The sequence below is a fragment of the Wyeomyia smithii genome, chromosome 3, assembly GCF_029784165.1.
Source record: "Wyeomyia smithii strain HCP4-BCI-WySm-NY-G18 chromosome 3, ASM2978416v1, whole genome shotgun sequence".
NCBI classification, from domain to species: domain Eukaryota; kingdom Metazoa; phylum Arthropoda; class Insecta; order Diptera; family Culicidae; genus Wyeomyia; species Wyeomyia smithii.
This window is the reverse complement of record NC_073696.1, coordinates 44,930,240-44,944,366: the sequence shown is the minus strand read 5'-3', so window position 1 is coordinate 44,944,366 and position 14,127 is coordinate 44,930,240. Positions and strand designations below refer to the sequence as shown.

The 14,127-nt window shown below is 37.8% G+C and overlaps 3 protein-coding genes across 3 annotated transcripts in view; 2 read left to right on the top strand and 1 right to left on the bottom strand.

The window, feature by feature from the left end:
* Positions 1–57: 57 nt before the first annotated feature.
* On the top strand, positions 58–2,008 carry LOC129730159 (zinc carboxypeptidase-like). Its single transcript, XM_055689265.1, has 6 exons — positions 58–296; positions 355–491; positions 553–931; positions 989–1,076; positions 1,134–1,424; positions 1,481–2,008. Exons 1-6 carry the CDS (start codon positions 141–143, stop codon positions 1,672–1,674), a joined length of 1,245 nt encoding a protein of 414 aa, XP_055545240.1. The 5' UTR covers positions 58–140; the 3' UTR covers positions 1,675–2,008.
* A 3,043-nt stretch (positions 2,009–5,051) lies between these two features.
* LOC129731347 (zinc carboxypeptidase-like) lies at positions 5,052–6,587 on the top strand. Its single transcript, XM_055691247.1, has 5 exons — positions 5,052–5,349; positions 5,406–5,787; positions 5,853–5,940; positions 6,022–6,312; positions 6,376–6,587. Exons 1-5 carry the CDS (start codon positions 5,057–5,059, stop codon positions 6,567–6,569), a joined length of 1,248 nt encoding a protein of 415 aa, XP_055547222.1. The 5' UTR covers positions 5,052–5,056; the 3' UTR covers positions 6,570–6,587.
* Positions 6,588–6,601: 14 nt separating this feature from the next.
* Positions 6,602–14,127, bottom strand: part of LOC129731346 (unconventional myosin-VIIa-like) — a 49,227-nt gene continuing 41,701 nt past the window's right edge. The window contains exons 10-13 of the mRNA XM_055691245.1: positions 13,960–14,075; positions 13,732–13,894; positions 6,893–7,990; positions 6,602–6,829 (exon numbers count right to left, since the gene is read on the bottom strand). Coding sequence (XP_055547220.1) covers positions 6,641–6,829; positions 6,893–7,990; positions 13,732–13,894; positions 13,960–14,075 — 1,566 coding nt within the window. The 3' untranslated portion in view covers positions 6,602–6,640. The remainder of the gene's footprint in view (positions 6,830–6,892; positions 7,991–13,731; positions 13,895–13,959; positions 14,076–14,127) is intronic.

The following is a 14,127-nucleotide window of genomic DNA, read 5'->3' as shown; positions in this document are numbered from 1 at the left end:
GTAACGCCGGGAAAAAGCCCAGCAGCACTGCAATATCCTCTTATCAGAACGCGACTAGAAGTTATGGATTGCGCGCTGTAAACTTCAGACTATATAAGTAGATAATTGCCATATTGCTTCCAATCAGACGCTCAGTAGACATGAAACCGATTGAGATAATAGTCGTATTTTACATCGGCACCTTAGCCTGTTACGCCGAGCAGCTTCGTTTCGACAAACACCGGGTGTACTCTGTCAAGGTTCAAAATGAAGAACAATTGTTCACGCTTAAAGAGCTGGAAACCGTCCCACAGAAGGTACTTTTTTTGATTTCTGCTGGTTTCTGCTCATGAATATAATCTTAACAAATTGCAGTACACGTTCCTGGATGTCCCGGTGGCGATTAACACTACGGTCCAAGTAGTAGTTCCTCCAGCCTTACAGCAGCAATTCGAACAGCTCTCAACTCATTTGAATCTAAACGTCCACCTAGATTGTTCTGATTTACAGAGGTAATATCAATTCAATTAAAATGGCATGGCATGTGACCAAATCAGTTACTTTCAATTGTAGCGTCATAGATAAGGAAAGACCGAATCGACACAAACGTGCAGACTTCGATTGGTCCGATTATAACACTTTAGAGGAAATATACGCCTGGGTAGACAATCTTGTACAGCAAGAAGAGGAACTGACTGTCGAAACAATCGGACAATCGTATGAGGGACGTGACCTGAAAGTCATAAAATTATCCTATAAGGAGGGAAATCCTGGTATATTCGTCGATGCTAATATCCATGCCCGGGAATGGATAACCTCTGCTACCGTGACGTGGATTTTGAACGAACTGGTGCACTCCGAAGATGAAGCCGTCCGAGAGCTAGCGGAAAGTTATGACTGGTACATCTTACCGGTGGCGAACCCTGATGGATTCGTCTACACGCACACAACAGTTTGTTAGACTAACTCAAACATAATTTATGACTCTGATTCAATGTTTTTTCACCAGAACCGACTTTGGAGGAAAACTAGATACCCATACACAATTCTTTGTCAAGGTGCGGACCCTAACCGAAACTTTGACTTCCAATGGAATAGTAAGTCCTTCTAAGATTTGAGACAAATCGATAAATTTCAAACGTTCAAACCAACAGACGGTGGCGCCTCCTTGAATCCTTGCTCAGATACCTTCGCCGGAGAGTACCCTGAATCTGAGATAGAAGTCAAAACAATATCAGATTACGTACGATCGATTGCCGAAAATATTACACTGTATTTGACAATCCATTCCAGGGGGCAATATATCTTGCTTCCATACGGCTACAATGATGCTCCTTACCCATCCAATTATGATGATTTATTACAGATAGGAAAACGAGCTACCGTTGATTTATATGAAGTTCATCAGAAGCCCTACCGAGTCGGTACCACGGCCGATGTTCTTTGTAAGCTTCACTATACTCACTCCAAGGGATTTTATACACCCTCAATTCAATTGCAGATATCGCCTCTGGTATTTCGGTAGATTGGGCCCACGGTGCAGTTGGTATTCCGTTATCATACACGTTTGAACTTCGAGACCAAGGTGAATTTGGTTTCATTCTACCGGCCGATCAGATTGTGCCAAACGCAGAGGAGGTTTTGGCAGCCTTCATTGGACTTATTGACGAGGCTCGAGTTCTTGGATATTTTTAATATACAAAAAGCTACCTTTATCGACTTGCGTAGTCTGTTCAATAAATCATTGGGTATAAATTGAGAAATCGTTCGAAAGAATCGAGATAATGGTCTCAAAAAAATAGCTTCAATTTTCTTTCAAAGCAATCTTGTTATCATAAAAGGCATCACCTACGCCTTTTTTTAATTGTGCATGTCCCAGACTGCTGTCTGTCTCATGAGATTAAATTCCTACAAAGATCACTTGACGTTTATGAATTATTCTACTATCTACTTTCGGGCACTCGACTGTTGAACTTGCTAACTTCGCTTTGCGATTGTGTACTCCACTCAAACGAAAAAATGTATTATTAGGCAGCATAAGTTCTATTAAAATTTGAAAAAAATATCAGAAAGTTCGCGTTAACATCCCACAAACCTAAATCTATTAAACCCTATAATCTTAAAACCCTTAAGTTTTGATAACCAGAAATCATTCAAATATAAAATTCTCTTTTTATCATAAAATCGGGTTCGAGATGTTTTAGTTTCTCAAATGCTTGAAATCTTAATCCTTAAGTGCTTATATTCGTAAATCCTAAAATCCCTAGATCTTCAAATTCCCAAATCTACAAATCCATGGAACCATAAATCCATAAATCCTTAAGTCCCTAAATCCTTAAATCCTAAAATCCTCAATTAATTTCTGAATTCTTAAGCCCTCAAATCATTGAGTCCATTCATTCTCAAATCTTTAAACCGTAAATCCTTAAATACCTAAATCTTTTAATCCTCTTATCCTTGAATTTTTAAATCCTTAAATCCTTAAGTCCCTAAATCCTCAAATTCTTAAATCCTTAAATCCTTAAATCCTTAAATCCTTAAATCCTTAAATCCTTAAATCCTTAAATCTTTAAACCCTTCAATCCTTAAATCCTTAAATCCTTAAATCCTTAAATCCTTAAATCCTTAAATCCTTAAATCCTTAAATCCTTAAATCCTTAAATCCTTAAATCCTTAAATCCTTGAATCCTTGAATCCTTAAATCCTTAAATTCTTAAGTTATTAAATCCTTAAATCCCCAAATCCTTAAATCCTCTAATCCTTAAATCCTTAAATCATTAAATACTTTAATCCTTAAATGCTTGAATCCTTAAATACTTAAATACTCAAACTTTTAAGTCCTTAAATCCCTTAATACTTCAATAAGTAAATTATTGAGTTCTCAATTCCCTGAATCCTTGAATTCCTTAATTTTCAGATTCTTCATGCTTCAATGCTTCAATTCTTGAATCCTAGAATCTTGAAATCCTGAAATCACACAGGCCCATGATCCAAAAATCCTGAAAACCTACTTACTTTGTTGGCTAACGGACCATTCACCGGTCTAGGGCCGAACGAATTAGAGATGCCCAGGTTCTTCTGTCTTGGGCAGCCGTTCTCCAGTCTCCTCGTACACCAGCAGATCGTACATCTTCTGCCACCGCGCATATCCACCGCGTGCGAAACCTACCACGGAGTCGACGGCCTCTTCCAGGTTCTCTACTGAAGATAGTTTTGGCGGCTCTCTCGTCAGGCATTCATGTCCAGCCCACTGAAGCCTGTCCCGCTGTATTACCTTCACTATATCAGCATGTTTGTAAACCTGGTACAACCCGTGGTTCGTGCGTCTGCGCCACAATCCATCTTTTACTTTCTTCTGAAATCCTAAGGTTCTAAAATCCTAAAAGCACCAGAAAATGTAAGAAGAAAAAAAATGTAAGAAGAAAAAAAAACCGTGAAAATGTATCATATACACAAAAATCGTAATTTCACGGTAAACTTCGGTTCTGGGCGAGCGATTAGTTTCAAGGCGCTCAAAAAACTGTTTTTTACTTTCGCGAGCCGGTGCGTATCAACGGCTCGTGCATCCTTAAAAATCTTCAGCAACTGAAACAGTCAATAGCGAGCCTTCTTGCCGCAGAAGTTGATGACGCTGGTGCCAGTAACGCGAAACCGAATGCATGTGAGTAAAACCAGAGTCATAATCAAATGCAAAATGTTTTGGACAAATCCAATGTTTTTGTTTATTGTTAATGATTGAATGAAAACATCAATAAATCATCATCATCATGACCTGATTCATGAAAGTGAATCGATCAGACAATAATTTCTTTAATTTAGTTAATACCCATTTATCAGTATTGATAGCTGGTTGCACTGCACACTGGGCCAGAAATGGAATCTAGCGGAACGAAATTAATAGCGCTCTTAGGGTTCGACCAATCGGTTTCCGATCTTCTACAAAGTTTCTTGGTATAGTTAGGGCGGCATTTTGGATGTTTGAATTAGTTCGGAATTTAGCCGCAAAGGTGGCGTTGCGATGCCAACTTCTTTCCCTTACACGCTAGAGCTTTGCGGTTCTCGACAAAGTTGTAGATCTCTAAATTCTATGAAACTTTACAGAGTATATGAAATTTCTAACTCTTCAAGTTTCAGAGATCTACGAGTTTTTATAAATTTTGTCTGAATTTCACGTTTTATTGTGATAATTTTATGAATTCACTCGAAATTATTGCTTACAATTTATTTCTCGATATAAATTGAATAATTACGTCGTTTTCTTCCGAGTACAGAAGTTTCTGAAGTACTTAAGTAAAAATAATACACACAATTTGAAAAAATACATCATTTTGTGAAGTAGATATCTCAGCGGGTAGCAAGTATTAGCAAACCATGATTTTTTCTAAAAATTGTCCATCAAAAAATCTTTATTTTCTGAAAATTTGAAAGAAGTGTTTTTTGGTGTTTTTGTGATATTTCAGTTTGAATATAACCATAGGTTTCATATAAAAATTCAATTGCTACTCATTGAATTCTATGCTTTAAAAACCTAAATCCTTAGAGCCCATAATTTTACAAATTAAACGAATTAAACATTCGCAAAATCAATTTATCATAAGCAAATTAAGTGTTCCAAAATTTTGTAATTATCCACCAATAAAACGCATGACTATTTATACAAGAAAGCAATAATAAGTGCACTCATAATAGCATTGACCTTAAATTGATTCACATCACATTATCACATACAAGTCCCGAACAAGGAAGGATCCTAAATGTCTGTAAGTTTGATATTGAAGCTAAAGTAAGAACTGAGCAAAAGAGTGCTTAGGTTGTTTTTATTGCAACGGTGTGTGATTTTTTCGCAAATCACGAGATGAATAACGCCGGTTATAAGTAATGTCCAAATCTTTCTCCATGTTGTTTCGCTCTTATCTGCTTTTAATATAATTTACAACGAAGATAATTCACTTGAGATCTTGTTGATAAACTGTCAAACACCGAATTATCTGCTGACGTATTTGGATTTTACATTTTTGAAGCCCAGCCTATAAAAGCCACCATTGGAAAGCAATTATTTCCAGTACCGTTACCGATAATGAAACTCGCGGGGGTCTTACTGTTAATTACTGCTGTAGCCTTTTCGGCGAGAGCCGAACAAGCTCGGTTCGATAACTACCGGGTATACGAGCTAAGTATCGTCACCATGGAACAGTTGGAAGTGCTACAGTATCTGGAGAACTATCCCGATGGATACATTTTCTGGGAATCGCCGGTGCAGACCAACATGGAGCTCAGTCTGGTTGTTCCTCCACACAAATATGCAGACTTCGCGGCATTTACAGCCAAGTTGGGAATGACACCGCGTTTGAAAATCAAGAACTTCCAAGAGTTAGTATTGCGTTCACTTTAGTTCATTAGAGAACTCCATCAGCGTATACTTTCAGAGTTATCGATAACGAACGACCGAACAAGAACAGACGTGATGGATTCGGTTGGACGGATTACTACTCTGTGGCGGAGATCTACGCTTGGTTAGATTCGATGGTTGCGCAATATCCATCTATTTTGACCAAAAAAGTTTACGGTCAATCATACGAGGGACGCGATCTGGTAGCTGTGGAACTGTCACACAAAACCGGTAATCCGGGAATTTTCATCGAAGCACATATACACGCCCGAGAATGGATTTCATCCGCAACGGCAACGTGGCTGCTAAATGAACTGTTAACGTCCACTAACAGCGCGGTTGTCGATTTGGCTCAAAATTACGATTGGTATTTCATTATGGTCTCCAACCCAGATGGATTGGAATTTACCCGAAGCGATGTATGTTGGAGAGTATTGATGTGCGTGAACATATTAACTGGAGGTTTAAATTTTTTTTTTTTCAGAACCGAATGTGGAGAAAAACACGCCAGCCGTCCAGTATTCTGTGTTTTGGAACGGATGGCAACCGCAACTTTGACTATTACTGGAGAAGTGAGTAATGTGTTTTATATACATCCGTAAAGCTCTGTTTATCCGTTTTATATACATCCGTAATCATTTTCTAAATCCCAGACGGCGGATCTTCGACGAATGCTTGCTCAGATACGTACTCTGGACCGACTGCATTTTCCGAACCAGAGACTGAAAAAATGGCCGAATATTATGGAACGATCGCTAGTAGAATCAACGTCCAGTTTTCTTTCCATTCTTACGGTCAATATCTACTAACTCCGTACGGTTTCACCGGTGCTCCCGCACCAGACAACAATGCGGACTTGCAGCAAATCGCACAAATAACAGCAGCCGCGATAAGAGAAACACACGGAACAGTTTACACGTACGGAAACAGTGCTCAAGTTCTATGTAAGAGTAGTCAGACAATAAGTGAAATTTCCTGAAATAATCCTTTTTTTTTCATTTGTCCAGATGTGACCTCGGGTAGCACCAATGACTATTTCATGGGTGTTCATGGAACTAAACTGGCCTTCACTTTCGAATTCCGAGATACCGGTAGCTCAGGATTCGCCCTGCCAGCCAATCAAATCATTCCCAATGCCCAAGAAACGCTTAACGGGTTGATTGCGTTTGTCGCAGAAGCAAAAGCATTAGGTTATATGTGAAAATAAACGTTTTTTAAAACTGACAATAATGTTATATTATTACATTTGCAAGTATATATTTGGGAAACATGTTAATCACGTTGAGCTTGTGTTCTAAAATAACGAATGTAGGAAGTCAGTAAATCGTCCATTTTATATCCTTGCTTTGTCTCCAGCAAAAGTTTTGATGATCCCATCATATTTCCAAACTTAACATGGAAATATGTGTTACCAGAGCTCCAGAAGTTCAGTTCCATGAAACTATACTGAGCCAAAGCATCCTAGAACAAAATGCGCGTACAAAAAAAAATCGAATTAACAAATATCATCCTAACAATACATACCTTTGTTCGTGGATCTATCAGATTAAAACCATGTCTGTTGATTGCCACCAGCAACGTTTCTGGAAGATTCTGGTCAGTTGCTTGTTTCACGACAAAGAACGTAGATCCAAACATAGCGAATTTATGTACTATTTTCAAGAACTCCATCTTTGCTTCGGACGACCCTATACCAGCTAGAGAACGAACTTTGGAAATTATATCTTTTTTCCACTGTTCAGATTTCTGCATTTTAGCAACATCCTCAGATATCAGTAATGGCATCATATCGGCGAAAGATTTCTGCAACAATTGGACATCCTGTTCATCGTACTGAGCCCAAAACATATATGCTGCCAGATCCACCGCCTCTGCTTTCGACACTTTATAGTATCCTTGCAACAATTTAGGGACTTCCTGATGGAAGTAGAACATCTCATCAGCAATGATGTCTTTTCCTGGAGCAATGTTGATCCACAATTTCTTCATGAAAAATAGCTGGTACTCGCACTGAATGCGATGTTCATTTGTTCTAGATGGGTGCGCTTCACGCATCCATTCCATCAACTCGTAAATAAAGTCGAAGAGGAAGTACTCCTCTGGTACAGAAAATACCTTATCCCCTATTTTAATAAACAAACTGAAACCTTCACTCGACTTCAGCTCTAACCTTTTTGTGATTGTTTGAACCAAGTCCTTAGTTTTGGTGAAGGACTCAACTTGGAAAGCTTCATCAGTGTCATCCGGGAAGTACACCTTGTGGTAAATCTCAACAGTACGGTAGCGAATCGCTTCCACTTCCACAATATACGGTGGGAATTTCCTCTGGCCGACCTTCAAAGTTTTCTGCGTTCTCTGTAAACATTCCGTTGCGATCGGGTGCTTTCGAGTTTTGAGGAACTCAAATAGCTCCCTTAACACTGGCTGGCTAGGAACCATGACACCGGTTGCAAGCCAAAGCAGATCCCAGCCGCGTTCCTCGCTGACCTGAATCTGGTTATCGGTCAGTTGGCGCATTATTTGACAAAATACCTCATCACGTATAATGTCATCGTTGAGAGCATGGACGAAAATCCTATCCGTATCGATGAACTCGCGGCCTCTGGGCAGATCACCCATATACTAAAAATAAATGATTGAAAATTAGTGGTAGGGCAGATAGAAGCAGAAACGGGCAGAAATTTCGAAGTGTCATAAGCGCAAAACCTAACTATATGTACTAGTGATAATTATAAATTTACAAACTTAAAAACAAATTGAATCATGATGAATGAAACAATTTCAATCCATGCTTCAATCAGTCAGTGTGTTCTTAAAAATATGCTATTTTTTATATTTGGGTAACTTCTATTTGAAAACATGACATAAATTTTAAAATTATATATTTTTGCATTTAAAAGCACACAGATTCTATTTCTCGGTATTTTTTCTTTAAACTATAAATAATTACCTTAAATTTGATCCAAAAAGGTCGAAAATCTATCAAGTGGTTCTAAAGTTATGAAGTTTTGAAAATAATGTATCTATACATACAAAAATGCAGTCCTGTCTGTCTGTCTGTCTATGATCCATATAGACTTGCAAACTACTGAACCAATCGACGTGAAAAAGTTAATGCAGGAGTTTCTGAGGCCGGGAAAGGTTTTTATGATAGTTTGAGACCCCTCCCTCCTCTGGAAGGAAGGGGTCTCATTCAATTGAAACACAAATTTCTGCATAACTCAATAACTAATCAATCAAATAGAACCAAATTTGGCATGTGGAAATTTTCAGAAGCAAAAAATATTTCTGTTGTATTTTGACACCCATCCCTTTCCCTGGAAGGGAGGGCTGCCATACAAATGGAACACAAATTTCAGCGTAACTCAACAACTTACCAAGCAAATGAAACCAAATTTGGCAGCTAGAGGTTTTGAGAAGCAAGAAATATGTTTGACACCCTTCCTCTGCTAGAAAAGAGGGTTCTCGTACAAATTAAACACAAATTTCTACATAGCTCGAGAACTGATCAAGCAAATGGATCAAACTTGGCAGTTGGAGGTTTTTGGGAACAAAAAATATTTCTGTGGTAGACTGATAACCTTCCCTTCTCTGGGAGGGAGGGTTCACGTACATATGAAACACAAATTTCTGCATAACTCGAGAACTAATCAAGCAAATATAACCAAATTTGATATGTGGATGGTTTTAAGGGTACTTTTACATGATGGCTTGACACCTCTTCTTCCTCTTGAAGGGAGGGGTCTTATACAAATGAAATACAAACTTTTGCAAAACTCGAGAGCTAATCAAGCAAATAGAGCCAAATATGGCACGAGCAGGTTTAAAAAGGCAAACAATATTTTCATAGAGGCTCGATACTCCTCCTTCCTCTGGAATGGAGGGCTCTCATACAAATGACACACAAATTTCTGTACAACTTAAGAACAATACAAGCATAAGAATCCAAATTTGGCATGAGAAGGTTTTTGGGGACAAAACAGCCCAAAATGACCGATTTCCACCTCATTTTAATACTTTCAGAACCAGAATGATACACGGGAGTTAAAAAATCGACCACAGACACAATTCTGAATTCTGAGATGGCGACTTCCGGTACCTGGAAAACAGCCGAAAATGACCAAAAATTATCCAATGTGAATATTTCCGGAGCCAGAATGACGCTCAGAGGCCAGAAATAGACTTCACTAATTTTATCCAATGTGGAAAACAGCCGGAAGTGATCAAATTCTGAAATTCAAGATAACGACTTCCAGTTTCTGGAAAATAGCTGAAAATGATCGAATACCTCCCAATATGGGTATTTCCCAAATCAAGGTAATGAACGGAAACTATGAGGCGAGGATGTTTCCATTCCGAAGGAACCAATCATTTCAATGGATTTGTCTTTTGAGTGTAACCGTTATGTGCTCGACCGTGTACCCGGGTACCTTGTTAGGTTTCATAAGACGAAATTTCGTACTATTTACATTATGCAGCGTTTGTTTGTACGATTGATTGTGTTCATTTCTTGAACCTTTCGTTACGTATACGAATAGAGATCTGCAACCATTTTGACAGTTCTGACGAAAGTATGTACCTTCATATTTAATACTCATTAAAGATATACCACATTGCAAATATTTTTTCGTTATTCCACTCACGCACAATCCGTAAACATGGATTTCGTAGAGTGTACAGCACTTTTGTTGATTTTATAGAACATTCGAATTGCAAGTTATCGAATAGAATTGCAACTTACGCATAATTTGTCCAATTCACGAATGTACTTTCGTATGAACGTGGATAACAACGAGTAATTACTTGAAGGTGTTCTGTGATTTTTGATTTCGTATAAACAGAGCTGGTAGCCACATGGTTACAGAGTCCGCTTTGATAAGCAGATGGTCGTGAGTTCCACTCCTTCTCTCTCACACTTGGTCCGAATCCGTTGCTTTTCCACGATGAGGTAGAGAACATTTATACGTTTCTGAAACAACTTCACTTTCGCATCGATAGAACCGCCGCGATACATATAACCTCCGCTCAGCTCAGGTTTCGTATTGAAATAACTTTCGTGAACATTTGTGTACGTCTCTGGGGTTAAGTTGGGAAGGCGCGCGTCGTCGCTCTCTCGCAATCGATAGAACTTGAATCGCGTTGTGGCAAAAACCGGTGATGATCAATCTTTCTCTCTTTTATTTTTGATTTCGTATAATACTAATTTTTCGTACTATTTACATTATGCAGCGTTCTGTGTACGAATTATTTGCGTGAGCTTACTAATTTTTCGTACTATTTACATTATGCAGCGTTCTTTGTACGAATTATTTGCGTAAACTTATTAATTTTTCGTACTATTTACATAATGCGGCGTTCTTAGTACGAATTACTTGCGTGAGCTTACTAATTTTTCGTACTATTTACATTATGCAGCCTTTGTTTGTACGATTGATTGCGTTTATTTTTAAAACCTTTCGTTACGTATACGAATATAAATCTGTAATAGTTTTGACAGTTCTGACGAAAGTACCTTCATATTTATTACGCATTGGTTTCGTTGCAGAAAATAACAAAAGGTTTTGTATATAAAACATACGTTTTCGTGGAATAAACTAAAATATATTTTCAGTGTAGTTCACAGTTCATTTCCGGAATCGAGATGATGCCCAAAGATCGGAAACCAACTCCAGGCGCCATTTTGAAATCTAAGGTGGTTGCTGAAATGGACCAAATATATATGAGTACTTTCGGAATCAAAATGATGTCCAGAGCTGACAACGACCGTAGCGGCCATTTTGAGTATCAAAAAATGGCGACTTCCGGTTTCTGCAAAAGATTGAAAAAGGGCCGAACACCACCCAAGATGGGTATTTTCGTAATCGGGATGCTACCCAGAAACCCCAAAACGAAACAAGACGAACCGGAAGTTACCATCATGAATTTCGAAATGGCGTGTGAAACTAATTTCCGATCTATAGGAATCATCTCGATCCCGGAAATACCCATTTTGGGTGGTGTTCGGCCATTTTTCATTTTTCCCAGAAACCGGAAGTCACTATTTTGATATACGTTCTCAGGTCTTTGTACATCATCCCGATTCCGAAAGTACTCATATAAGATAATATTTAGTCAATTTGTGCTGTTTTCCAGAAATTGGAAGTCACCATCTTGAAGGTTAAAATGGTTTCCGGTCTCTCGACATCATCCTGATTCCGGAAATACCCATATTTGGTGGTATTTGGTCATATTTACGTTCATTTGTAGAAACTGGAAGTTGTTATTTTTGAATTCAAAATTGCCTGTTTTGATTCCGGAACTACTTATATGAGGTGGTGTTTGGTCATTTTTAGCTGTTTTCCAAAAACCGGAGGCTGCTATCTTGAATTTCAAAATGGCGTCTGGAGTTGCTTTCGGGTTTCTGGGTCTAATCCTGATCCCGGAAATACCCATATTCGATAGCATTCGGCCAACTTTGATTCTTTTCCAGAGCGGCCATTTCCTAGTCGCCATTTCGAAATTCAAAATGGCTAATAAGGTTGTTTGCAAGACTCTGGACATCATCCCGATTCCGGAAGTACTCATATGAGGTATCGATTGTAATTATGCCAATGAAAATTCATAAAAATCCTCTGTTCCGGAACATATCTCGGAAAAAAACCGGATTTTCGGGAATGAGAAAATTCTTTCGGGGCACCGCTGTCACTAATTTCAAAGTAGAAAATATTAGAATCAGATGAAAATTGTCAAAGTTACGAGTGTTTCAATTTGTGGGTACTCGGGTACCCCGTCGGGCTAGTAAGAGTGTTTTTTTGTCGAACACGTTAAACGTATGCAATATCCCATTCGTCATGTTTTTGCAAACCTAAACAAATCGCAATGTCAATCTTTGGAAATTATTTAAATAAAGAAAAATGGGCGGAACGAAGTTTGCTGTGTCAGCTAGTATCGAATAATGTCGCGTTTTTTGGTTACCCTATCATGGATTGATCTACGTCGAAAATATTCAAATCCGTGTTTTTCCGTTGGTTTGTTAAAACGACCAACTCCAAGACAGGGTTACCATAAAAACGACTTTATTCGATATCTTATTTTCAAAAATTCGTAACTCTTGAACCTGTTGAGCGATGTTCGATATTTTCGGATCAACTTAAACGTAATTATTTCGAGCTTTAAAAAAAATACCCAAAAATCGAATCTGCGCACGTTTATATGCATAAATTGTAAAAATTTTATAATTTTTTTCATATTTCCAAATTCAATTTACTCAAATTTCTCAAAAAACCTTAAAAGTAGTTCAAATGATGTGAAATTTTACATAAAAAATAGATTAAAAAAGCTTTTTTTTAATTTAACTTTTTCATATAGAACAACTTTGAAGAAAAAAAATTTCTATGCAAAATTGGTATCGAGCTCTAGATCAAAATTTACCCCTATATTTGGTTACTGAACCATTGTGCAGTGTGCACAAAATAAATTAAGACACTTACTGCCGGTACCCGCATAACTGTCCCATACTGATTTTGGTCACTTTTGAGTTATCATCGGGAATCGACTTAATTGTTATCATATTTTCTGGAAAAAAATTAAAATTGATACTTTTGTATGGAAAAACATGAAAAAAATACCAAGTTGTTTTTGTCCCATATTGAAAGTACCCGCATTACAGTCCCACTGCATAGTGGTACAAACTGCAAACATATAATTTTGCTCCAGATTGGTGTATATCGTCTTTTTTTCTCAACGATTAACCTGTGGTGCCATGAAACTGTTATGGTCATTGGTTCTGGATGTATTTGCTGGAAATCCGAAAATTCACGGATAATATTAGATCGCCGTTTTCTCAACATGTTGTTTTTTATTATTGGACAGTTATCCGGGTACCGGCAGTTTAGACGACTGTAAAAGCAAATACTAACAGACGAACACTGAAATTTCTAGTCATCGCGCGACAACTCCGTCTGGGGTGCTGCAAACAATCTCACACAAGTTTTGTAGTTCCCAATTTGACACATGCACGTACGCTAGCGCTGATATCTGTGGTACCCATTTCGCCCCGTGTGCTTAGTATGCCCTTAATCGCTTTGCTAATAATAATGTAGGTTATGGAAAACGATTGGAAAAAGTTTAATCATTCACCGGGGAAAAAATCTCTACATATCTTTTTGAACTTGTGAAAATTAGTTTTTGAAATTTGAGAAGCAGATAATGGGATAAAAAACTGCGATGCTAATATTGACAAAAAGCAGACAGCATGAAACTTGAAAATAAGTTATAAAACAATCAGGATACAGCAAACAAAATTATATCCAACTTGAAATCATGAAAAAATACAAATGCTTATGAATAGCATCTCAAAACGAAATGATCAACTAGAAATTTACCTTCAAGATGACAGTGAAGATCATGACAGCACTATCGGCTCTTTCTTTGTCATGTTGCAGCTTCTGCAACAGTGGAGCCTTCATAGGTTCTCTTGTGTGTTTCCAAAGCTGTTCGGGTATCGATTTCTTTACACTGGATAACGTAGATGAAGTCGATGAGACACTAAAAATAGAAAATATTATTTTAGTATAATGAATAGAATTCTCATTGATTCATGGTTTATATACCTTATGGGTGTTCTGAAGTGCTCACAGCTGAATTTCTGTAAAGTGTGCATTTTCTTCCGCTGAATCGTATTATAATTAGTAGCAGTATGCTTTCTAGCTTTCAGAATCCCTTCTTTCTGCAACGACATAGGAAGTGAACAAGGATTTTTTTTCCCAGAACAAAACATG